Below are 26,504 nucleotides of genomic sequence, written 5' to 3' on the forward strand. Positions count from 1 at the left end.
AGATGCATGGGATGACAACATTATCTGATAGACTCTCTAGTACTCATGGACCTGAGCAGGATCCACCAGCAGCCGCAATTACAGCAGCCAAGTGCAGCGATCCCCTTTGTATCTATGAAAACATCTGCTGCTCTAAAGATGCTGCCGTGTTACGATATACAACTAGAAAGTGCAGTGAGGAGCAAAACACCAGCTCTGGGATCTACATTAACCCCTTACCATTTATACGATCTAAAAATGCTGATGGTGGCTCTCTGGAAAACAATACAAATGAGAATATGGAGACCAGAAATGTGACAGAGAAACCCACAGAGAGCTGTACGAGCAAAGCATCAGCGTGTGACTCTGCTTGCTTTAGTGATCCCACAGAGACGAGGACCAGGTCTCTTTGGTTTGGTTTGGACATATCAGAAACAGTCTGACTTACTCTCAAAGGTGAGTGAGGTAAAACTGCTCTGGACATTTGGGGACAACTGAGTTAGACGCCACACTCTTCTTCTTTAGATTAAGAAGACATGAATTTGTCTCCTTTACACAGATATCCTGGGGAATGTAGTTTTTCTTGTTCTTGGATTAATTCAGATTGATGGCATGTCTGTGCGCCTCAAGAAAGACTAAAGAAGGAATGTTTAAGCTACACCGAGGTATATAACATACTTTATAGAAAGAGGAGTTTTATGGCAGACTTTGAGCTGAATATCATACTCAAACAGGTTCTCAGAAAATAACTTGATGTTATTACATTTATTAATTGCTGTGAGACATAATTAAATAACTCTGAGACAGATTTTCAGAAATACTTTTGAGGTTTTGAGCTGAACTATTTCAAAAATGTGAAATCATGGAGCCCTGACTTGTTTTTTCCTCACTTATTGTACATAATTATCTCAAAATAAACATGAAAAAATATTGCAAATAATAAAACAACAAAATAACAGAACAGACTTTACTTTTACGTAATGTCAGAGGCAGAAACATCATGTGTCTGTACCTTCATGTAAATCCACAAACGACCATAGGCTGTATAAGATATGAACGTAGTATCCGTGACGTCACCCATCTGTTTCTGAAGAGCTGTTTTGAGACCAAACGTCGGTTGCCGCCATATTACTTCTGTCGAGCCAGTGTGACGTAAAGAGGCGGAGTTTGAGCCTCCTAGCCAACAGCTGCAGTGTGCCCACAAGCAGCTGTGCCTCTCATTGGAAGACTCGGAATCTCAATATCTTCGAAATTGCCACGTTAGAAAAAAATCCCCCCCCCCTCACAGAGAGAGCGCATCGAGAAATGAGCTATCCAGACTACACTCGTCTTTTGTACCAGGCTGTAAACATGTTTATTTCTGCTGTAAAGATCGTCTTCTTTCCATTCATGTGTATGTGATTTCCGATACTTCCGGAGCCAGCCTCAAGCGGCTCCTCGATGAACTGCAGCTTTTAACACTTCCGCATTGGACTCATATTTTAAGACCGGAGGTTGCCGCTGGCATACGACACAGAGGCTGAAGCAGTTGTTGCAGACTCTAACTTTAGGGACACCTGGTGGTCATATAGTGACACAGCGACATGTAACACTGAACATTGATGAATCTCACTAAACTAAAACCCTGAAGACATAAAATCCTGAAATCTCACATGTCTTGTGCTGCAGTGTCTGGTGGAGGCGTGGTGAGCAGATCTCCATTCTGATTAGGTGCAGGTGTTTCTCATCAGCAGCTGCTCGTTAGCTTCAGCTGTTGCTCTTGTAAGCTCCCAATTTGTACCAGGTATTCTCCTGTGCCTTCCATGTTACCCTCAACACTCCTCTGCCACTCAGCAACTCAGCGATGTCTGGAAGATTTCTGGCAACCTCATTTGGTTCTGCAATAAATCCTGTTTACCATCTTCTCTCCTGTCTGTGTTTCGCTTTTGGGTTTGAATGAATAAACGTTACAGCATTTACTCACTTACTAAGCTCAGTGTTGTGTGATCTTTTGCAATAAGAAATAAATGCTAATGTTTAACAAATTAAAATATGCACCAGTCATCATGACCTTACCAGTAGACTAAGCATAGGGCAGCGAGGTAAGGGCATTCGTAGGGCCTGATATCTCTGCATGGATCAGATGGCTTTTATGAAGTGTGTGATGTGATGGATTTTAATTTTGTCATCTCTCTGCTACTCACAGTCCCTTCATTTTAACCAGAACCAAAAATAGGACCATATCTCTCCGGTCTCAGCTCCCTGTATGTTTTAGAATTGATTTTAAGATTTTACTGATTACTTTTAAAGCTCTACATCAGAATCAGAATCAGAATCAGCTTTATTGGCCAGGTATGCTTGAACACACAAGGAATTTGACATGGTAAACTGTGCTCTCTTTGTACAAGGCATAAGAATGAGGCATACAAATAAAAATATAAAGATACATATAATAATAATAATATCAACTATAAACACAAAAAGAACAACAAATAGACATTACTGATATGTACAGGTTAAGATAATATGATATGATACATGGACTTACTTCGAGCAATATAGCAGACCTTTTAGTACTTCACGAGTTGACGCGTGCATTGAGATCCTCGGGCAGAGGTTTATTGTGCATTCCAAACACAAAAATTGAAAACCAAAGGGGACAGGGTGTTCGCAGTGAGGGGTCCGACACTCAGGAACCATCTGCCCGAGGAGATCAGGTCTGCTGAGTCAGTGTGCTCTTTTAAATCCCTTCTGAAAACATACTTTTATCGCAGAGCCTTCCCGGATTTTATCTGAATTTTGTTTTACTTTATTTTATTCTAACAGTCTTAAGAAATAGACTTTAAAGTAACTGTATTCCTTTACAGTTATTTTATGGGAATTTTCTGTCTTTAAAATGTATTTAATTTCTTTATCTTGTCTTGTGTGTTTTTATGAACTGCCTGTTTTATTTTGCTGCCAATGTGAAGCACTTTGTAACTTGTTTTTTTAAAGTGCTCTACAAATAAATTATTATTAATATTATTATTATAATTACCTGCATCTGTGCAAATTTCTCAGCTGCACTTGTCAATGTGTGCTTTTCATTTTTCAAGTCTAACCAGCAACTTGAGAACAGAGGATGAAGATGAAGATGGATTGATAATTGCACTCTCATGCAGTTGTGTCTAAATTGAGCATTGAACCTTTTTCCTGCTTAAAGACAGGTTCACAAAATAACTTGATAATGCGTGATTATAGACAGTCAGTGTGGCATGCAATTAACTATAAAGTCTTTATTTTCCATGTGCTGCTTTGTGTGCAGTCTCACTAGCAACTTAAATAGGGTGGATGGAGTTGTTTGTTTGTTAAGAAATAACGTCCAAAGGAGAATTTTTGGCTGAACCCGCATGCATCCTGTGTTTAAACTGAGTTAGTGTTAGATGACTGCCGATGAGCAGAGCTGCCATCAAAGGCCCCTTGAAAAAATATCACATTGGGCACCTTTACCTCACTAGTGCAAATGTCCTGACAGATTTATACATGCCAAACTTTTCTTCCCTACAAGTTTCATCTTCTGCAAAACACAAGGACTGATTTGCAAACACAAGTGATGGTACAAATAAAAACCAGAACACTTCAGACACTGTTATCTGGTCCCGTATTTGTATGCAGAAACTTTTAATACAGATTACTTTGACTACAAATGGAATCAGAAAACAAGAGCAAAATCCTGTTCCCCTCATCGTCAGATGCTGTACTCAAATGCAGAACAGAGATTAAAAACATTAATGGTCCACACAAAGAGAATCAGTCTAAAACCAGCTCCAGAGAGCAGTCTCAGTTTTGTGTTTGTACTCAAGTGCTTTGTTTCAGAAAGCTTTAGTAGGACTGTTTGTAAAAGTGCAACAAATGAAACGTGCATTTTAAACTTCACTACAGACACAGTGACGTCTGAATGTGTTGGTCAGGAAAAGCCATGAAGAGATGTCACGTTTGAGTCCCCTGAGCAGCCATCATTTCACTCTCAGGGTGGAGGATGTGAGTGTTTTGGTTCGTGTTTGAAAGAGGAAGAGACCCGAAAGCACCAGAGTGAACTCACCTACACATTCTTTAGTACAGGTGTGTGCCTCAATGTGTGCTGGGGCAGAATCTGAGTGTGTGGACCGACGGTAAACTGGGAGTAATGGGAGCGAACTGGAGAGCAACAATAACTGTCGTCCTCACTTTACTCCAAATCAAAGGTGAGGGCATGCAGCATGTTTGACTTTTACAACTGATGTTATTGACCTTGGTGAAGATGAATACTTGATTGCATGGTCTTGGTATTAACACGGCTTGTTCTGACTGACAGCTTTGATCAGCGTCAAAACAACAGTTGGCGGCGTGGAAGGTCAGAGCTTTTCCTTCAGATGTGATTATCAAGACATCCACCGGGACAATGCCAAGTACTTCTGCATTGTTTACGACACAAACTGTGCCGATTCCCTGATACGGACAGACAAACACGACCAGTGGGTGGAAAAAGGAAGATTCTCGCTGTTTGACAACACCACAGGAGGCTTTTTCAGTGTCAGGATGGACAGACTAAGATTAGAGGACAGCGGGTTGTACTGGTGCGGGGTGGACATCAACCCTGATCACAATAGCGTCATACAACTGAACGTTTCCCGAGGTACAGTATAATCATAATATATAGATATATAGATATATAGATGTATGTCTTTGAGTTTCAAAGCACTCATTGACTCTTTACAAATCATAAAAACACGTTACAGAAACGACTCAGTAAGCCAATGCTTGGATCGTTATCAAAGTAAAAAGGAGTTCTGAAAAGTTGGATTTGAGCTGAGATTTTGAAAGTGCTTAGCTCACTTTAGTACGTCATTTTACTGCAAATCCCTGTAAGAGGCACAATTATATTCCAGTCTAATAGTCTGCTTCCAGGACATGCTATTTAAAGTTTCTGTCTGCTAGGGCTGAGCTCTAAAATTGTCTGCCTGCTTTTACTCTAAAAGAGAACCGAGTAATGTGTTTTTTTTTCCCATGCTCCCATGTTCCTCTCTATGTATTTTCAGTTTCAATAAAAGTGTCATTGCATGTCATTGTTACAGCTGCACATTTGTACATGTGTTTTTTGCCATTCACAACAAAACAAAGCAGAACGTTTGTAAGCTGTATTTATGTTATTTTGTATATTCACTTTACAGCGACTGTGGTGATGACTGGGACTCTATCACCAGGGATTCACCTCGCAAAGGAGTTCACAGTGGACAGTAAGTGCTATGTCTTTGTCTCAGGTAGCTAATCAATTCCTCTTATTTATGAAGTGCTATAGCTCAGAAAACTTAAAAAAAAAGAGCAAGTTCAGACTCCTTGTTATGCTAGACTAAGCATAAATCCAAGCATTCAACACCAGGGGAGGGGAAACATTTCTTTGAAGAGGCAGAAACCATGAGCAGAACCGGACTCACTGGTGAACAGCTGTCTGCAGAAGCTGGACAGGACTCAGAGAGGGATGATGGGAGGAGGGACAGAAAGTTAGGGAGACTCTAACAAACACACAGCAACAACACCAACAACACCAACAGAACAAACCCCATGAGTGACCATGCAAACAAAGATATAAATATAGAAAATACATGAAGTTTGACAGATAAAATTAATTTTGTTAGTTTATTTATATTTGTAAAGGGACCATCCATAATAACACACCAATGCTGTTAAACCATAAAATGTTTGAATCGTGATAATTCACATTTATAATCACATTTAAAATCACAATATTTAGTATTTTATGCAGTTTTTAGGTCCATATTAACAATCTAATGCAGTACATGCTCACATGAGGACGTCTCTGAGACCACAGTCTTCTACACTGTTGACTCGCCTTCAGACAGCTGCCTCTAATTTGGCAAGCGCTGTATTTAACTTCTTCAATTTAGTTTCATCCGCAGGTCTGTGGCTATTCATAAATAGTGCTCTGTCGAGTTTTGTGATGTGGCTGCTCTCTGACCTCAGTTAGAGCTGCACCTGTATGCTCAGCTCGATTGATGGTAGCTAAAACTTGAAATACACTGGTGGTGTTTTCAGTACATTTGACACAAAGTGCATGTCACTTTTAACTTGTCAATTGAACCATCTGTTAGTTTCTTAATGTGAAACATGCCCTACAATTCCATCAACAGCAGGAAATCACACAAGTCAGGATAAAGACATAAAACATATTTTAAAAGACATAAAACTCCCCTAAAATCACAATAAAGGAATGCAATTCTTTCAAAATACATTTCTTAAGACAGTTAAAATAAAAAAATAAAAAATTCAGATAAAATCAGGAAAGGCTCTACGATATTAAGCATAATGTTGCCATACCAGCAACAACAATAAATCATACAATATCGATACACATAGTGGGTCTGATGGTCTGCCCCCCTCCTGCTGCAACATAAAGGGTCCTCACGAGCCAAGTCAAGTAAGATTTATTCCAAACATACTGCATCCATAAAGATCCACTGACGTTACATTATCTTACTCAAGTTGTCTGTAATACATCTAGTACACCTTGTAAGAGCAGGGTTTGGATCCTTCTTTTTTAGGCACACATATTGTTTGTGCAACTCAGTGCCCCTTTATTATTGCATCAATGCCGACAATGGGAACCAGCCAGTGGCACTCTTTAACGGAAGTTGAAGGTTTTGATTACCGTTTTCCAGATTAAAATGCATCTTTAAAAGTTAATAGAATAACAGGCTTTCATGGGCTGGAAATTGTAGATGATTCCTAAGGAGAGGGGCTTTAAAATTGAGGGCTGTTCTTCTTGTGTGTGGCTGAAGCCTCGGCAAGGTTACATTGTTGTTTCCCTCTCCTGCAGAGATCCACCTCCCACTGTACCTGACTGCTGTGATGTGTGTGGCAGCAATCCTTTGTGTGTGTATGTTCACACTTTGTCTTCTGCTGGCTGTTAAACAGCGAAGAACCAGACCACAGCACAACAGAGAGGTTTGTTTGGTTATTCTCGAACTAGCAGCATGGGCTCAGTTTGTGTTAGAGAACAATACAGTTTTGTGATCTCTGTTGCAAGAGTCCGCTCAGAGTTTAAAGGTTTCTGTTTGTCCCACAGACAACATCTGACTACGAGACAATGATGCCCGGTAACCCGACTGAACCTCAACTCTCCTGCAGCTGTTCAGATCCCGACTGCCCTGGTCTTCCACCTTTACCGCCGCCTCCTCCTGACCTCTGCTCCCACTTCACGTCAAAGCATTCTGCAGTTACTCCCGGCCTTTGTGATTATGAGGACGTGGACATCTCAGGGCGCATCTGCCGATACCAACATCTGGACCTCACACAGTTAGAGGAGCACGTCTACCACTGTCTTAATGGCAACGGGGATGGGCCAGGGGGAGTCAAAGAGGAGATTTATTAATACTGTCACAGAGAAGTTGCACCTTTGTGATGATGGTGACAGGATGTTTTAACCTCCTCTTCCTTGACCCACATATTTTCAGAAACATGAGAATATGGTGACTGCACCTTTAGTATTAATGTTGATTTGATGTAGATTATCCCAGATGTCACCAGCTTTCTTTGTAGTGTGGGTTGTTTTGGAGGAATACATCTCTGTGGTACCTGTACATTATCGAGCTTGTTACATGACTTCTTTAAAAAACAATGATTAGATGATGATTACATTTCTGTCACAACTCCATTAGACTTACATACGCAGAGCTGGTGAGAGCATCTCCAAGCTGCTGTTTGCTGTAGAATAACTTAAACCAGGGCGCCAGTTCAGTTCAGAAGTTGAATTGTGTACCTGTTGTACAGTGGCTATCGTCCTCAGAGAAGGGGGCCTGGATTTGACTCCGACCCGCAGCTCTTTGCTGCTCTCTCTATTCCAGTTTCCTACTCTACCCCCTGTCTTCTCTCAATAAAATTATGTATTTATTTAGATAAAAGCAACAGATTTAAAAGTCGTGACATTACCTTATTTATGTTTAAAGCTGTCTCAAACTGCAAAGCTCTCAGAGGAAGGAGAGCTGAGTGAGGACAGCAATGTCAACATGAATGTTCCTGCAGGCTGTTTTCGAAACCGCCTACTATACTAGCAGTGCGCACTGATTTGGCCAAAATTTAGTATGTAGTATGTGAACAAGAGCAAAATCTGCAGTATGCCAAAACTCCCCAGATGTCTACTGATTCAGGAAAATTTCTCAGTATGCATTGGACCAGTCTAACACTTTTTCTTTTCCCTTCTTTTTTTGACGGGGGGGGACTCCGTTTTTAGCAAGCGGCAACCTCTGGTCTCAAACTATGAAGCACATGCTGAAGTGTACTAAAATGCAATTCATCAAAAATCCGCTTGAGGCTGGCTGCAGAAACACCTGAAACCTAGACATGAATGGGAAAAAGACGATCTTTGCAGCATTAATAAACATGTTTACAGCCTGGTTCAAAAAACGGCTTGGCTACAGTAGTTAATTTCTCTATCAGCACACACTGTACGGGGGGTGAATTTTTTTCTAACGTGACGGTTCAGACTATATTAAGGTTTATGCGTTTTTCCCCTAATAAGGACATGACTGACGTGACTCCCAGTCGGGAACGCATAGCTGTTGGCTCAGAGGCTCAAACTCCTCCCCTATACGTCACACTCTGCCTTGCTGAGTTCCGCATTTCCAATATGGCTGCCCCCAGCGATTGGATTCAAATTAGTGCTCAGGAACAGATGGGTGAAGTCACGGATACTATGTCCATACTGTATACAGTCTATGGTTTTTAGGGGCTGTGAAAACCATTAAATTCCATATAAACCACTTCCTATCTTTTTAAATCATAAGTGATGCTAAAGAAGCAGTTTATCAATCAGCTTGTCCATTGTTTACTTCCATATTCCAAAACCGGAAATTCATTGACGTCTGGCCCAGCGTAGTGCAACACAGATCGAACAGGACAGTCAGACTACAGACTAAATTCAAACACAGTATGTAGTAGGCAGTACCTACTGCCTGCTACATTAGTAGGTAGTATGTTGCAGGCCATTTCAAAAACAGCTGCAGAGTCCCATTCACCTCGTGCAACGTCACTGCCATGATTTGGTTAGTTTAGTTTGTTCCTTGTGTTTCATGCCTTGGTTCCTCTCCATGTTTATTCTGTAATAGTTATCCTTTGTCTCTCTTGAGTGTTTAGTGATCCATGTCTCCTGTTGTGTTTCTTAGTCTAGTCTTGTGTTTCCTGTTTTATTTTGTAGTTCTGAATGCTTGAGTGTCTCCAGTTTAGTTTTACCTCCTGCCCTCGTGTGTTTCCCTCCTCTTTGATTCCCCTCATTAGTGTCACCTGTGTCCTGTGTTCACGCCTGTGTTGATGACTCTGTATTTAGTTCCTCATTAGTCTCACCTGTGTTCACACCTGTGTTGATGACTCTGTGTATGTAGTTCCTCTGTTTCCCTGACCTTTGTTGGAACATTGTTCGTCTTCTCTCTGTGTTTCTTTTCTTGTGATCCCTGTGTTTTATTTGGATTTATGTTTTTAGTAAGTTTTGTTGGTACCTTATGTTTATAAAACCTCTTTATTTTAAAATCTACACTTGGGTCCTCCTTAAGTTTTTCCCCCAATGTGACATTTTAGAATGTAGAAATTAGGTGGAAATATTCAGTTTAATTTGAATTATAATAAATAAACATGCTGATCTTTTAACTTGACCTCTTTATAAATGTTCAGTTTAATGTGAATTATAATAAATAAACTGGCTGATGTTTTAACTTGACCTTTTTTATAAATGTTCAGTTTAATGTGAATTATAATAAATAAACAGGCTGTTTTAACTTGACCTTTTTATAAATGTTCAGTTTAATGTGAATTATAATAATTAAACAGGCTGATGTTTTAACTTGACCTTTTTTATAAATGTTCAGTTTAGTATTAATTCAAAGAGACTGAAAAGAGCCCGTTGCCACGGAAGTGTTCCAGACCGTGGACTTTTTATTTTGGCAGATAAACCATTTTCTAATCAATAAAATCCTCTTTAAATCCTTTGTGTGTCTTCTTGTTTATGTCTTTAGTTTTAGGATTATTTGTTGGCCAGTTCAAACACTGATAGCATGTTTTTTGTGTCAAGTATTATTGCTTTGTTATCTAGTTTCAGAGAAAAATGGACCGTTTTGCGCGTTACATTAAAGTCAGTGGTAACATCTGAGGTCGTCCTTTTGTTCATGACTTACTGGTGTTATTGTGTTGCAGGGAGATGTAGACAGAGGAAGCAGGGTGAACTCAGGAAGTGCAACAACAAAGAGGAACTAACAGCAGAAGAAGAGCTGTCACAGATCGGGAGAATCGAAGGTGGGTGGTTGGAAAACAGTGGGAAGAGAAAAGGACTTATGATGGCTGACATAAGTATGAGGACGATTTCTCTCGTTGTGATCTTTCTTTTGGGAGGTAAGTTTTATTTTTTAGATCTGTTTTGAATTATTTTAGTTTTTACATTCTGAAAGTTGGTGGTTTGTGGTTTCCACAGATGGCTTCCTTTTTCAATTCACCCTTCAGATTGTGCTGTAAACCTTAACAACTCCAAAAAAGTCCTAATGACTTGTTTTTGTGTATCTTTTTCAAATTCTTGAATTTGTTGACTTTTTTTAGAACTTGAAATCAGCTTTGAGTTTGAAGTAAAGTTTGAAGATCGTGCAGTTACAGATTTGGGTTTCCCTTTTCACCAGCATTAAAGTTCATTATATATATATTCTGTATATTGGCTCTATTCTTGTGCTGATGGGATATTTGCTGAATTCTGTGTGTTGCGTTCAGGTTTATGGGAGACTGCAGCTCTAACAGGAGATTCAGGAGGTGAGATAAAGATAAAATGCTCTCATTCCTACGCTTCAACAAACGTCAAATATTTCTGCAGGGGAGCCTGCTATGATAAAGACGTCCTAATAAGTAGCAGGAAGAAGAAGAAGGATTCAAATGGAAGATACAGCATCAGCGATGAAGGGAACACCTTCTTTGTGACCATATCTAGTCTGACAGAGGGGGACTCTGGGATCTACTGGTGTGGAGTAGATAGAGTCGGTGCGGACACGTACATTCAAGTAGACCTCACAGTTAAACGGGGTGAGTTGATTTAGCTCTGTACATGAGTAACGTTGACGTTGTTTCTGTTCATCACAGAAAAGATCGAGACCTTTGCTCCATTTCTCTTTTCTCTAAAATGTGACCAACATTTCACAAGAGTTCACAGCATTCTCACTCCAGGAAAGAAATTATGTACAGACAAAAAATGTGACACAACAAAATGAACTGTTCTGTCTTTTGTTTAAATTTCAGGGATTGAAGAAAATGGCCTGAAATCTAATACATCTTCAAGTAAGCAGCTGTCTGTTTGTGGTGTTAAGAGCCGAAGTACTGAGTGATCATCATTAATGATTCTTTATTTATGTGTTTTCTTCTCTGTCAGAGACTCTGGTGTATATCGGAGCAGGTCTCGGGGTGGTCGTGCTTGCTCTGGCGATTGCTCTTCTAATATTCTTCAGACGTCGAAACAGAGACGCCGGGGCATCCTCTGGTAACAGCTTTCCTTAGTTTAAGGACATGTTAAGAAACGGTGGAAACAAAACCACCTACATTCAGCTGAAGAACTTATAACAATAACCTGGCAACACTAAGACTTAACACTGCAACAAAATTCAACCTTTATCCACCGCGCTCACATGGCAGCCATATTTATTTGACATCAGGCTCAGAGAAGGAAGCTCAAATGCTGTTTGTATGATGAAATGCTGTGTTCGAGGTTTACATCGTGACATTTTCTTTATTTTGAAATGTCTGGCAACAGAAGTCGGAAGTGTTGTGTTTGTGTATGTGACTTGACACTAAGTAATGATATAGGGTGTTTAAGCAGAGGCTATACAAAGTTAGCCAATGACTTCCAAGTCCGGAGTAGAGGCAGTCACAACAATCTTTAAAACATAGCCTGATGTTTTAATCCAGAGTTTTTCCATCCTCTATCTGGGAGCTGATCAATGAGGAAGTCGTTATAATAAGACAATGATGTGTCAAGGATATTTCAACCTTGTGCACAGCAGTGCATCATCATCGAAGCATTTGGGCCTCCTGTCCTGAGCAGTCATCCAAGGAGTAGTGATGTACTCAGAGGGAGGACAATCGCTTTCTGCTGCCTTCATGACTGAAAAATGCTGCATGCATGCCTTAGTAGCAGATAAAACATCATGAAATACCCTCGTAGGTGCCTTTGCAGTGGATGAAACTTTAAGAAAGTGCCCTCTGGATGCCTTTGTGATGGATCAAACATGATAAAGGCCGTATTGGTCATTTGACCTGATTGTATGTGTTTGGTTTTTGTGCAAGGGTTGAATTCACTAGATTTTCTTTTTAAATTCAAGCGTTAATAATAATCCCATCAGTTTCATGTTTTCCTTTTACATAATTACATTTGCACCACAGATTGTAGCACAAATATTCATCAGATTGCAGTGAGTTAAGTGTTAGATGCTCCTGCAGGAGGACCCCCAGACCCCCCTCTTATTGCTTGGGTGACAATAGGTTTAAATTAACCCTGCTGTCTGTGATTATCAGAGGTTTGAGAACTGTTCAAAGCAAGCAAACTTGAAATTTCTCCAGGCGTTTTTTTCTACCTTGATGTGTTTCCTGTCTGAACCTAAAACCCAACCAACCTTTTCTGACTCTCCATACAGCAAAGGTCCAGGAGACAATCTACGCAACAGTGTCTGGAGACACCACTACTTCCCCTTCAACCACCAACGCGACTCAGAAGACAGCTGACTCCAGCAAAGACCCCCCAAGTACCATTTACACCAACATCACCCTGTCCGCTGAGCCTCAGGTCGGATCAGACGGTCTGTTTTACTCCAGTGTGAGCTTCAACAAACACACAGACTGCAGCACGGTGACGCAACGCACCGCCGAGGTTACGTACTCCGCCATCGAACCCAAACCTGAGGATGCATCAGTCTATTCCAACGTCAGTCAGTGATTTATCTTTACTGTTGCCAGCAGTAAATTTACGTGTATGTGAAGGTTAACTGTTTCAGAATTCAGATGTTGTAATTAATATTTTTCATATTTCTTCATTTATTTATATTTTAAACTCTCTCCTTAAAAAATCGTTCAAAATATTATAAATGTTGACTTTACCCCAATAAAAAGATAAAAAAGGGGAATTTGGATTTTCATGCTGACTGTTAGAGAGAAGTGGAATTTGTTCTAAAGACCACACACACACACACACACACACACACACACACACACACACACACACACACACACACACACACACATACACACAGCTTGGATTGAGATTGAAACTGAAAAGCTGATGTGAGCGAAAGAAGAGGCTTCAGTGGACAGACTTCACATGTACTGCTCTGACTTTACTCACTGACAGTTCATGATTAATCTTAATACTTCCTGGTTCAGTGCAGGGAGATGAACATGTAAGTGTTTTTGCAAAAGACGACCTCCATTAAACTGAGTCAGAGAGCTGAGGGCTGACGGCTGAACATTTTCTCTCAGTGTCTGCAGGTTGCAACATATTAAAATCATCTCCTTAAGGCGATATTTAAGCATAGACTATTCAAATTATGGACATAGTATCGGTGTCGTCACCCATCTGTTTCTGAAGCGCTGTTTTGAAGCCGATCTTGTGGGTGCCATATTGGAAATGCTGAACTCAACCAAACTGCTGTTGAGCTAGTGTAAGGTAAAGAGGTGGGCCTTCAGCCTCCTCGCTAACAGCTACATCCCCCCCCCCCCCCCCCCCCCGTCAGTCAAGTCAGCCACGCCCTTAAATGTGCAAAACTCGTAAGTTTAATATCTATCTCATAATAAATCCAGTACAGTGTGTGCCGAGAGAAATGATCTACTCAGACCTAAACTGTTTTTGAACCAGGCTGTAAACATGTTTATTTCTGCTGTAAAGATTGTCTCTTTGAATGGGTGTGTATGTGGTTTCTGGTGTTTCTGCAGCCAGCCTCAAGTGGACGCTGGAGTTTTTAGGACTTCTGTGTGGACTTCATATTTTATAGGCTGCCGCTTGTATTTAAGCTTTAAATGAAAGCTAAAGACCGACCCTCCAGCCTACAGAGGGAGTGATGGTCATATTGTCCTGCACATATCATCTGACAAAGGTGGAGCCTCTGGGAGCGAAACAAGTCAAAACAATAGAGGGGTTTGATTGCAGCATATCTCTCTATGTCGACTAGTTAATCCATAAGCACCTGGGCATAATGCATGGGTCATGTAGAGGTGTATCTTAAAGAAATATCCACTGCCCTGTTGGAATTTGTTACTGGGTGGAGAGATGGTCTCTTCACTGAGAGAACCAAGTTTACAATTTTAACTCAGCGAAACTGAAACCAGAGGTAAAGAGTTCAAAGAGGGAACAAAGACATGTGACCTTGTTCCTCAACTTGAATGATGGCTGCACATATCAGTGTGAAACAGATATCCAGCCCTCAGTCTCTAACAGCGTTTCTCATTTCATCTCCGGCTTTAGTTCCCACACGTTATTTCACTCCTTGAACAGCTGCTGTGTCTCTGACAGCTACAACCTTCACTGCTCAACTCACACACTCTCATTTCACCCAAAGTTCAAACCATCACTCTTGTTTGGAACAACATGCTCTCTCTCGTTCGAAGGATTTTCAATGGAAGAAATCTTGGAAATGCTGCCCTCTGGTGGTCAGTCTTCATGACAGGCAAAGTGAGCTCAGTTTTTATTACATGCTACTGAAGTGTTGGTTACATGGGCGTTGTTAGACCCTTTTTTAGGGGTACTGAAGCACCCCTAAATTTCCTCCCAACACCCCTTAAAAGATCATAACAGAAGCATAAGCTCAACCAGATTTTTAAATTCAGCAGATGTTTATTTAAACATGTTTTTCTTATATTCTTAATATCAATAGGACTAAATAGTAGTAAATCAATAATCCTTTCTATACAGTTGGTTTCATCCAAAAGTCACAATTGGACACAGACACGAGAGCAAATATTCAGCAGGGCAGTGTGATGGAATTTAGCAACAAACTGGACACTGGACACAGAAGACTCGGGAGACTCTGACGGCTTACGTTGAAATAGTTTATGTAGAACAAGGAGAAATAACATAACAGTACACAGGCAGGAGAGTGCAGTGCAATGCCAAGTCAGTTCTGTCAGACAAATGCCCAGGCAAGGTATTTATTCCCCCAAAGACAACACTAAAGTTAGATAACCAAGTTTGGACAATAGGAACACAACAAGTGGGAAGAAGACCTGTGCTCTGGTTCTGAACAGTAAGTCGGCCACAACACATAGATAAAGACAGGAGCGGGGGGGAGACCTTGATTACTACACTGACACTATCTCGCCCGTCACAGATGACATAGGAATGAAGTTACTCTAAACTTGACACTTAGACTGAAAGAATACAGTAGATAAACATTCTTACATACATATATAAAAGATTATGAAAATTCCACAACACGCAGTAAGACATTCAAATGTAAAAACATCAAGTATCACAGGATATACAAACTTCTGCAGTAGATACAGATAATAACCTTCCCTTATTGATATAATATATAATATGCATAGTTACTGTATTAAAATAACTGATAAAATGTGTTCATGTATCCAGTGTTGATTCTCTCCAACCTCCAGTTACTTATAAAAATAATAATCTTATGTGACAATAATATCCCAGGTTATTAAGTATTATTATTGTTAATGGATATATCATATGTAGGAAAATAAACATTCAGTGAATGAGTGGTTTAGCAGTAGGCTCAAACACTTGCAGAACTCTCTGTCATACTCTGAGCACACCTGAAAGTCTGATCCTAACACCACCCCTGTTAAAAGACAAAGAATGATTTAGTGGATGCTTGAATTTAAAAGTTGATTATTGTTAAATAAAAAATATGTTAATCAACACGTATCATTCTGTGCCTGTATTAAAATATCAGGAACAAGTTCCACTGAAGAGAGCAGCACACATGATCACCTGTTACGCCATCCTCCATTACACAGAGGGAAATTTCCTGTAGTTTGATATTTGAATACCAGCAGATGTTTCTATTTACGTTGAATGAAGTAAGAATAAGCATTTGAATGTTCTGTGCATGCGTTCTGAGGATGAAATGCTTCAGTGTATATTTCTCTCACACGAATGTCACCACTGCAGGGAGAGGAGGAGTCTGTTTGTGGTTTTCCTCTTTAGACCCAAAGATATCATACATGATGAAGTTGTACATGGAACTAAATATAACTTTTTTTGTGATCACATTTTTATCATTTATGCAGTTAAATTCAGACAAAGATCAACAAGGGTCATAGAGAATGTGGAAAAATTGAAACAGCAAACTAATAAGAAACTAATGAGAACCAGGTCCAGAAGAAGAAGAAGGAAGGTTGTTGCGTATGATATGGTAATGTGGTGAAGTGATGTAGTGGTGTGTGTATGTGTGTGTGTATGTGAGAGAGAGTGTGTGAGGGGGGTTGCTCAATTCAGCAAATTCTTAAGATCATTCAATATTACAGACCATGGCTGAGTTATGTCCTCTTTGGCTCCATGGATGCGAGCAGTGGAAAATTCAAGATACACATCATCAATAAACGTAAGCAGCCATTGTTTACGAGTGAGCAGTAGTTCGTGTTTCCATCTTCTTATCTAAAACACTTCTGCTGTAAAGCTGCAGTTAATGCAAGTCATTTAAAAACAAGATGGAAGGAGACGAAGGGATAGACACGTGTAACAACAGGGACACATTTTTGTTTACCATTTTCCAAAAAGTGGCTGCTCGATGATTCTCTAAATGCTACTGAAGAAAGCTAAAGCCTCACAGTTCATCCTCGTAGCCAAACACATTTAGACTTTTTTCATGCAGATATCAAGACTTTTAAACATAATCTAAAACATATTTATTCAGTCTGGCTTTTATGTACGGTTTAACAATTGTATTACTTTACTTTTTACTTCTATATTTTAATGTTGTTTTATTTTTTTTATTAATTTTAACTATTTGTTTTTATTTATCTATTCAATTTCATTGATATTTTTAGCCTTTATTTTTATCTTTAATTCTTACCCTTACCCTTTTTTAATTTAATCATTTTAACTATTTATATTCTTAATGTTAATTTAAATTTTTAATATGTCTTTCTATTATTTTATTTATGTGTCTTTCTTGTTTTCAGTCACTGTAAAGCACTTTGAATTACATTTGATTTGTATGAAAGGTGCTTTATAAATAAAGCTTGATTGATTGATGATTGAAAAGTCTTTCAGTGTGTACACAATACAAGTCCAAAGTTTGGATACACCTTCTCATTCAATGTTTTTATTTATTTTAATTATTTCCAACATTGAAGATTAATACTGAAGACATCAAATCTATGAAATAATCTGGTTTTGCCATAATCTGGATTACAACAGTAGTCAAATAGGGCTATCCATTGTGTACTAACCCTACCTCTGAACAACACAACTGATGGTCTCAAACACATTAAGAAGGCAAGAGAGAGACCACTTCCTGAAGCAGACTGAGAGAAACCATTCCAGGAGACCACTTCATGAAGCAGACTGAGAGAAACCATTCCAGGAGACCACTTCATAAAGCAGACTGAGAGAAAAGGGGGGCTACTTTACAGAATCTAAAATATAAAACAGATTCTGCTTTGTTTAACACTTTTTGGTTCATTAAATAATTCCAAATATGTTCTTTCATAGTGTTGATGTCTTTGGTATTAATCTACAGTGTTTACAATCATTAAAATGAATACAAACCCTTGAATGAGAAGGTGTTTCCAAACTTTTGACTGGTAGTGTAAGTTTTTTAACTTTATACTTCTGCCTATATCACCAGTGTGACTCCCTCCCTCTTCAACATGATTTTCTATTTTTGGATGTTTGGTAACCAGCTCTTAAGTCAGTTTTGGGATTTCCCAGAAAAAACTTCCAATCATCAGTTTTAAGTTTCGGATCATCTCTCGTGGGATATGCTTTAATGAACCTGCACATGGGCGCAGAAGAAGAAGAATGACTCTCAGGAGGAATCCAGTGAAAGTTGTCTTCACAGTCATCTGTAAATTCTTACCGAAACTGCTGATTACTCATAAAGCTATTTTACCGTGCAAGTTTTCCGAAAAAGTTAACAAATAAAGCTGAAAAGCGTCTGTCTGAGTGATTTGTGTCATGTCTTACTCTGCTGCCTCTCAACTCATCTCCAAAACTTCACATTTACTGTGTCAACAAGTTCAAAAAGGTAACTAGGACAGGCAAAGTCTAACAAAAGTGTGTTTTATTTAGCAAAGACCGACAACGATCAATGCACACTACACTAAAATGTTAATAAAAGACATTTTAATTACCGGTATTTGTTAAAAAAAATGATGCACAAAGACGCAAAACTCACAATATCTGCTCACTTATTATTTTAAGTAACATCACAGTTATGTTTTCTTTAAACCAGATACTCAGAACGAGGATCACCCTGACTTTAAGGATTTGTTTTGAATCATGCATTTGCTGCTATACCTCCATAAATAGAGAAGGCAGTGATATCTACACACATGCAGAGATCACGAGACGCAGCAGGTGAAGAATGACTCAACACGACCTGTCTGTTTCCTCTATCTTGTTTTTCTTTCTGCTTCTTTCTTAGTTTCTAACTTTCTGAAGAGAGAAAAACACTGCATCCTCTTTTCTGAATGCTAATACTAACACTTTTGTGATGTAAAGGAGAAGTCGACGTGCTCATTGTCACAGCGGAGCAGTAGGTGTGACAGAGGGTTTAAAAGGAGTGTCACATAAATAGAGAGATACAGAAGAAAAAGTGAACGCAACAGTTTGAAGTTTTAGACTGCAGTCGAAGCTGGACTGAGGATGAGGACACCAGTGAAAGTCATCCTCTGCTTCATGACAGGTATTCATATTCTGGTTTTCTCTTCATGTTTCATGCGGAGGAGATGATGTGTTGGTAATGTAATGTTTTCTTTTGACAGGTAGTTTGAGTTTACTGTGTGTGTCAGGGAACAAACAAGGATCTGTCAACACATGTAAGTACATCAGGCTCATGAAACATCATGCAGAATCATCTTTAGAGAGACAGGCACGCTGGTTTCATGAAAACAAAACAGGGAAGGGAAACCAGCAATGGAAAGTTTCTTCTTTCTGCTTTCTGCTGTGTGGTCGATGCTTTCTGCTTCACATCACATCACACCCAGTTCAATGGAACAGAATTTACATACAGAAATAAGTGATGTGTGAAAGGAGCATGATGCAAAATGAAGAATAAACATCCAGCTGTACTGAGATGGAGATTTGGAAAATCCAAAAACAGAGCATCAGATAAAAAATAGTTTTGGTATTGCTGCTTTTAGAGGACTTTGAAAGCATGAGCTTCACTTGAATTGGAAAAATGAGGATGCTTTGTTTACTTCCTACATGTTTGCTCCTACATACATGTTTGCATCATGGAGGGAGAAGGAATGCCTTTATTTCACAGTATGCTGTATAGTTATATATCAGCTCTTTAACAGGTGACTATACGCCACTGAATCTGACAGCACATCGTGGAGGCACTGTTACCATCCACTGCAAGTACCCAGAAGATGAAAAAGGCAACATAAAACGCTTCTGCAAGATGGACGGGAAGTCTAACTGCTCAGATCTGATATCAACTCACACAGCTGCACTCACAAAGAAAGACAGATATTCTCTGACAGTCGACGAACAGCCCGGAGTCTACACTGTGATCATTCCCAAAGTGACCCTGGAAGATGCTGGAAGATACCGCTGTGTGGTGGAGAGATCAGAGAACAGTGCAGCTGACTGTTTCATAGAGGTCCATCTGCAGGTTTTAGGTGAGTGTTCACCTGTTTTTACACCTGCAAACACAAGCTTACATTTCAGGCAAGACACTGCACATGATTATTATTTGGTCGCTCTGAAAAGAGTTGAACTGATCGAGTGCTCTTCTTTCAGACTGGAGTGACATCAAACCAAATGAACTAACAGGGAAACTTGGAGGAAAAATCAATATCTGCTGCTACTATCCAGACAACCATGAAAAAAACACAAAATACCTGTGCAAGGGGTCGAGTCCTTTCAACTGTGAGACGCTGATACAAACAACAGAACAGGAGAGAGATGTGGAAAGAGGCAGGTTTAAAATAAGAGACAACAAAAGAACGAAATACTTCTTCGTTGTCATCAGTGACCTCGCCACAACCGACTCTGGGACGTACTGGTGCGGTTCTGACGGAACATGGCAGCAGGCTGAATTCAACAAAACCCTCCTGAGTGTGGGCGAGTACGGTGAGTACATGGAGCATGCTATCACAAGCATATTCACCCCCCATTTAACGTAACCCCAACATGTATCAGACAGATACAGTAACTTTGATCTTTTGTGGTATTTTCTTTTCAAATGTAATATCAAAGTCAAAGGTGCTGTGTAAGGCTGGTGATGAAACAGGCAGATATTAACACTGCTGCCTCTTTATGGCTTAAAAAAAGAGAACAAGACCATCAGCAACGAGAACTCTCTATTTCTAACGTGTGAAACAGGGTGTGAGGGTCTAACAGTCAACTGCACACTGAGGAAACAGACATTTTTAAAAACTCATCAGAAAACACGCTCACACATGTAGAGGACTCAACCAGTGAAGAAATAAGAGCTATCACTTTGTCCACAGGGGGCACCAAACTCTTAGTTTTCCCACTGTAGACATAGATCCCTTCTTCAAATTTATATGATTACATTAGCGGAGCCACAATAAAATTTACCCGTGAAATGATAAGAGGACGAGAGTTAGCGTCTGTCTCATGTGACATTTGGTTTATTGTCTGGACTGTGCATGTGCTGAGCCTGTAAAGCTCTATGGGCTCTCTAACCGGTTCACAGTGGAGCCATAGCACCATCTACTGGTATATAAATGCAATACCAAGTGAAAGATGTCAACAGAAGTCAGAATAGGGTGTGTGTTAAAGTAAACAACTAAACATGTAGCATTTTCAACCCATTACATTTAGTGTGAAGCTTCAATAAAAGCTTCATCCCCAGCTACTGTCTATGGTTCAAAACAACATCCTGCAACTGAGAAATAACATACTATTGCTATTATTTTTTATGTACTTATATCCTTTATTTAACCAGGAAATGCTCATTGAGATTAAAAACATATTTTCCAAGAGAGTCCTGGCCAAGATAGGCAGCAGCAACAGCTACACAACAAATACCTCCAGAAGAACAGTATGAGATACATTTAAACAAAATATCTACAGACAGATGCTTCAGCCTCCGAGTCATTTAAGGACCGCTTCAAAGCTTTCGAAGTTATCACACCACAGTTTCCGATCCTTTAATAAGGCATCCAGGTTGAGGGAGCTGCAAACCTGAAGGCCTTTTTTCCAAGTTCAGTCCTGACCCTCGGAACAGATCGTATTAAAAGATCCTGAGATCGAAGATTATGAGTTCCTGACAGCAACTTAGAAAAGTAGCAGCAACAAGTTTTTTCTTGGCTGCAAAAGAAAGGCAGGATCTAATTCTAAAATAAAAACCCAGCTTTAATTTCAACCTTTTAGTGAGCTGCTGAACGTGAGGTGTAAAAGTTAAAGAATCGTCAATTAAAATGCCAAGATGTCTATAGTGGGAAACAAGTTCAATCTGCATCCCCTCACGGTCGCATTTTTATGGCAGGCTTTGATTTTTTTGATTTTTTTCACTTTAGAAAGTGAAAGAGTGCCAGAGGTAGTTCAACCAATCTGCACACATTGTGACCTGTCATGGAGATAGTTCTCAAACCAGCCGACTGAATGATCAGACAATCCTGTTAGACTCAGTCTGTGTTTCAGTAGCTTGTGGTCAACTGTATCAAAGGCCTTGGACAGGTCAATAGAAAAATCCTTTTTTTCAAGCATTTCAGACTAAAACTAGAAGTTTAGCTATCTATCGATCAATCAATCAATCTTTATTTGTATAGCGCCAAATCACAACAAACGTTATCTCAAGACGCTTTTACAAACATAGGAGGTCTAGACCACTCTATGTCAAATTATGAACAGAGACCCAACTTCAAGACAGGGTAAGACTCAGTCTGACCCCACCTTAATCCATCATGAGCATTGCACATCGCAGTATTTAGCTAGTTACAGTGGTGAGGAAAAACTTCCTTTTAACAGGCAGAAACCTCAGGCAGAACCAGACTCATGTTAGACAACCATCTGCCTCGACCGAGTTGGGTCTGGAAAGACAGATAGAGGGGAGTAAGAGAGAGAAGTGATAGTGATGAGACGAGTCGTAGAAGCTGTTGCTGCTGGAGTCCAGCACGTCCGTATCAGCTGGAGTCCAGATCGTCCACAGCAGGAGGAGGTCTACGGCAGCTCAGAGGAATCTACGAGACAATGGAGCTCAGGGACTCCAGAAAGGTCTATGGTTAGTAACTTTAATGGGACAGGGAGAGTTAAAGTAAGTGATGAAGGGGTTGGGGGGAAGGGGGTGAGCTAGGATCCCAGTGTGTCAGTGTGCCAGTTCCCCCGGCAGTCTAGGCCTATAGCAGCATGACAAAAGCTGGTCCAAGCCTGATCCAGCTCTAACTATAAGCTTTGTCAAAAGGAAAGTTTTAAGCCTACTCTTAAAAGTAGAGAGGGTGTCTGCCTCCCGGACCCTGACTGGTAGATGATTCCAAAGGAGAGGGACCTGATGACTGAAGGTTCTACCTCCCATACTACTTTTAGAGATTTTAGGTACAACTAGCAAGCCTGCATGTTGGGAGCGTAGAGTTCTAGAGGGGTAATAGGGCACTATGAGCTCTTTAAGATACGAGGGTGCCTGATTTTTAAGGGCTTTGTAGGTTAAAAGAAGGATTTTAAATTCTATTCTACATTTTATTGGGAGCCAGTGTAGAGAAGCTAGCACTGGAGAAATGTGCTAGCTATGATCTGCTGCTATGTGATGACCAATTAGAATTGAGTTTTACAAAGCTGTCAATTAATGTAATGTAGGAACATTACTGAGACTACTTTTTTGATATAATGGTTTTATAATTTGCTGCCACTATAAGTATTTCCTTGGAATAGAGTAGACACCTCCTTTAACTAAACTATTCTGCAAGACTCTGTCTGTCATGGGTTACCTCGGTTTAGTTCAGTTTCATTGTAGTGCTGTTTCTGGCTTTGTTGTGCTGTATAGCTATTGTTTATTAAAGCTTCATCGTCTGCACCTTGTCTTTCATCACACGTGACACTGACAGGTGGAAGCAGTAGAATGACAGTGAACCTGAAAAAAGAAACAAGTCAGAAACACAGAGGTAGTGAGGCAACTTTCTGCATTAAATATGTACGTGTGTGTATTCTGTGAATGCAATCATTTAACCCGTCTCCTCTTCAAACTTTTCACCCCTGCTCAGGTGAAAAAGAAACCAAAAGAGACCTATCAGGAAGGCAAAACCGCAACGAAGATGATAGATCCTCAGAAGATCAACCCTCAGGTGATCAATCCTCAGGTGATCAATCCTCAGGAGATCAATCCTCAGGAGATCAATCCTCAGAAGATCGCCACAACAAAAAGTCTCCAGACAAAGGTTTACCTTTTTAAAAATCCAGCTCATATGCATCTGTTCTTCATACCTCCCTTTGTAAACAAATGTTATACAGAACTACACACACTGACACAACCTGGAGCCTGGCGCCAAACTCTTGGTTTTCCCACATGGCTTCCTTCTGCAAATTTATATGATTACATTAGCGGAGCCACAATAAAATCTACCCGTGAAATGATAAGAGGACGAGAGTTAGCGTCTGTCTCATGTGACATTTGGTTTATTGTCTGGACTGTGCATGTGCTGAGCCTGTAAAGCTCTACAGGCCCTCTAACCGGTTCACAGTGGCGCCATAGCACCATCTACTGGTATATAAATGCAATACCAAGTGAAAGATGTCAACAGAAGTCAGAATAGGGTGTGTGTGTTAAAGTAAACAACTAAACATGTAGCATTTTCAACCCATTACATTTAGTGTGAAGCTTCAATAAAAGCTTCATCCCCAGCTACTGTCTATGGTTCAAAACAACGTCCTGCAACTGAGAAATAACATACTATTGCTATTATTTTGTATTTACTTATATCCTTTATTTAACCAGGAAATGCTCATTGAGATTAAAAATATATTTTCCAAGAGAGTCCTGGCCAAGATAGGCAGCAGCAACAGCTACACAAAAAATACCTCCAGAAGAACAGCATGAGATACATTTAAACAAAATATCGATCAATCCTCTGGAGATCAATCCTCAGGAGATCAATCCTCAGAAGATCAATCCTCAGAAGATCACCATACCAAAGAGTCTCCAGACAAAGGAGGTTTACCTTTTTAAAAATCCAGCTCACATGCATCTGTTCTTCATACCTCCCTTTGTAAACAAATGTTATACAGAACTACACACACTGACACAACCTGGATCCATCAAAATCTCTAGAGTGCATGTGTTCTTCAGCTGTGTTTCCTCTTGTGTCTTCACGTAGGTTTGATTGGCGGTGTTGCTGGGTGTCTGGTGTTGTTACTGATACTTGTGGTTGTACTTGTACTGGCCAGAAAGAAACTCCTCTTCTCACAAGGTGAGGGATATACATATATGTTTTATTCATTTTATTTAACCTCTAGTTAACCAGGTCGGTCCCATTCAGCAGCAAGAGACAATCACACAAAGCTGCAGACGCAGACACACGAGGAACCGAAGTATAATTCACATGTGACTTGTTTCCACTTAATGAAATGTTTTTTTTTTCAGTTTGTTGTGCTGTCTGCGGAGCATCAGACCAGAGGAGACATACTGGACAAAACATAGAGGTGTGTGTGTGTGTGTGTGTGTGTGTGTGTGTGTGTGTGTGTGTGTGTGTGTGTGTGTGTGTGTGTGTGTGTAGGTGTGTGTGTGTGTGTGTGTGTGTGTGTGTGTGTGTGTGTGTGTGTGTGTGTGTGTGTGTGTGTGTGTGTGTGTGTGTGTTTATATGTGTGTGCCTGTGTTCATGAGTTTGCATACAAGGCTAATAACTGCATCTATGACACATCTCTACTTCTCTGTCTGCAGGCAAATCATGAGGATCCTCACTATGAGGAGATACAGAACCAGCAGGCCAGCGCAGGAGACACAGTGCCGTCTGTTTATGCCACTATCAACCTCCCCACAGACCAGCTCCACTACGCCAGCGTCAGTGTCAGCAAGGACTTTCGGAGTGTCTCCACAGAAATGGATGCACTTCCTGACGCAAATAAAAAAGTCCTCTCGGCCTGTGAATACTCGACTGTTATGACTCCCACTCAGCCTCCAGCCGCAGAGCAGACTGTCTACTCCTCAGTCTCATTACCTGTGGAACCATGAGATAGAAGGCATTAAACCTGTTGATGTCAACTGTGCTGTCACACAATCTCTATCATATCAATCGCTATACAAACGATAGTGTCCATCAATACGTAGAGAGTTTATAGAGTTTGTAGCAATAGTGGCATGTTGCTAATATGAACTTTGTGCACAAATGAATGAGAATAAGCTCTTGATATGACCATTAAGAACTTTTAGTATCGTGTTAGGTCAATGAATCTTAAGACTCACTTGCTTTATACACCAGATTGGTCACCGGTACTTGACTCTATACAGCATGGCTATCATTAAAAACCAGTCACCCATACTCAAACTCTCAAACCTGAGTGATGCACAAGACTAGGTAAGAAAGAGCATTTTGAAATAATCTGATCAATAGAACAGTATATGCTTTCTGTAACTGATCAATATCCATTAAAAATCTGTGAGTCATAGATACCCAGCTACTTTTACCTTGTTAAGCAGTGCAGACTTCTTGTGAGGGCTTCACTTTCTCATAATCCCAAGAGGTTATACCACTAGGGCCTGGTATTGGCAATAAATTCACAATTCAGTTTGATTAATTAGAGTAGGATTTGATTTGATTTGAGCAACAGCTGTTAGGTTATCACAGTACGGCTGCACCCACAGCACCCCCACTGGATTGGGGCTGCATTGATATGCTGCATCTGAATTGATGTTAAATTGGGGATAAAATATTTTGTAGTGCATTGATGAATCTGTTTCTTTTCATACCACACAATGTCACTAAATGATACAAATATTTTCAAACTAAGCAACACTTTGATACCGCTTACTCTCTATAGCAGGGGTGTCCAAACTTTTTTCAAAGAGGGCCGCATATGATGTTTTCAGAATACCTCAGGGCCCGTGGCTCCTACTGAGACTTAGGAATCCCAAAAGTTATATATGAAATATTTATTTAATAACAATCATTTTAAATTTTGTCTCAATAAATCAGTAACTAGGAAGTCCTCAGTTCTCCACAAGCCATGTAAACATGAGCAAACGTTATCTTCTTCTGGAGGAAAATCTTTTTCATTAGGGTCGGGCAATGTGGGAAAAATATTGTATCATTATTTTCCTATGGCAGGATCACGATCTAGATTTCATCACACTTCTTTTTCATGTTGTTTTTAAGACCTTTCTGACAAGCAGGCAACATTTTAAGAACTAAATAAT

The 26,504-nt window shown here is 39.9% G+C and overlaps 3 protein-coding genes across 4 annotated transcripts; all 3 read left to right on the forward strand.

The window, feature by feature from the left end:
• Positions 1–4,072: 4,072 nt before the first annotated feature.
• On the forward strand, positions 4,073–8,018 carry LOC117815370 (CMRF35-like molecule 5). Its single transcript, XM_034687041.1, has 5 exons — positions 4,073–4,181; positions 4,292–4,612; positions 5,148–5,213; positions 6,812–6,939; positions 7,061–8,018. The coding sequence occupies exons 1-5, from the start codon at positions 4,124–4,126 to the stop codon at positions 7,364–7,366; spliced, it is 879 nt and encodes a 292-aa protein (XP_034542932.1). The 5' UTR covers positions 4,073–4,123; the 3' UTR covers positions 7,367–8,018.
• A 1,310-nt stretch (positions 8,019–9,328) lies between these two features.
• LOC117815371 (transmembrane domain-containing protein TMIGD3-like) lies at positions 9,329–13,116 on the forward strand. Its single transcript, XM_034687042.1, has 6 exons — positions 9,329–9,468; positions 10,177–10,371; positions 10,738–11,043; positions 11,257–11,295; positions 11,387–11,494; positions 12,645–13,116. The coding sequence occupies exons 2-6, from the start codon at positions 10,314–10,316 to the stop codon at positions 12,941–12,943; spliced, it is 810 nt and encodes a 269-aa protein (XP_034542933.1). The 5' UTR covers positions 9,329–9,468; positions 10,177–10,313; the 3' UTR covers positions 12,944–13,116.
• Positions 13,117–18,757: 5,641 nt separating this feature from the next.
• LOC117815877 (CMRF35-like molecule 8) lies at positions 18,758–26,214 on the forward strand. Of its 2 annotated transcripts, XM_034687868.1 has the most exons (9): positions 18,758–18,872; positions 18,952–19,005; positions 19,516–19,812; positions 19,934–20,266; positions 23,203–23,259; positions 23,359–23,532; positions 24,469–24,561; positions 24,735–24,793; positions 25,032–26,214. In XM_034687868.1, the coding sequence occupies exons 1-9, from the start codon at positions 18,833–18,835 to the stop codon at positions 25,320–25,322; spliced, it is 1,398 nt and encodes a 465-aa protein (XP_034543759.1). In that variant the 5' UTR covers positions 18,758–18,832; the 3' UTR covers positions 25,323–26,214. The 2 variants fall into 2 exon arrangements, with proteins under 2 accessions (XP_034543759.1, XP_034543761.1); XM_034687870.1 differs by lacking the exon at positions 23,203–23,259 and having other exon boundaries at positions 18,762–18,872; positions 19,489–19,812.
• The last annotated feature ends 290 nt before the right edge of the window (positions 26,215–26,504 follow it).

The sequence above is a fragment of the Notolabrus celidotus genome, chromosome 7 (assembly GCF_009762535.1).
Source record: "Notolabrus celidotus isolate fNotCel1 chromosome 7, fNotCel1.pri, whole genome shotgun sequence".
Lineage (NCBI taxonomy): Eukaryota > Metazoa > Chordata > Actinopteri > Labriformes > Labridae > Notolabrus > Notolabrus celidotus.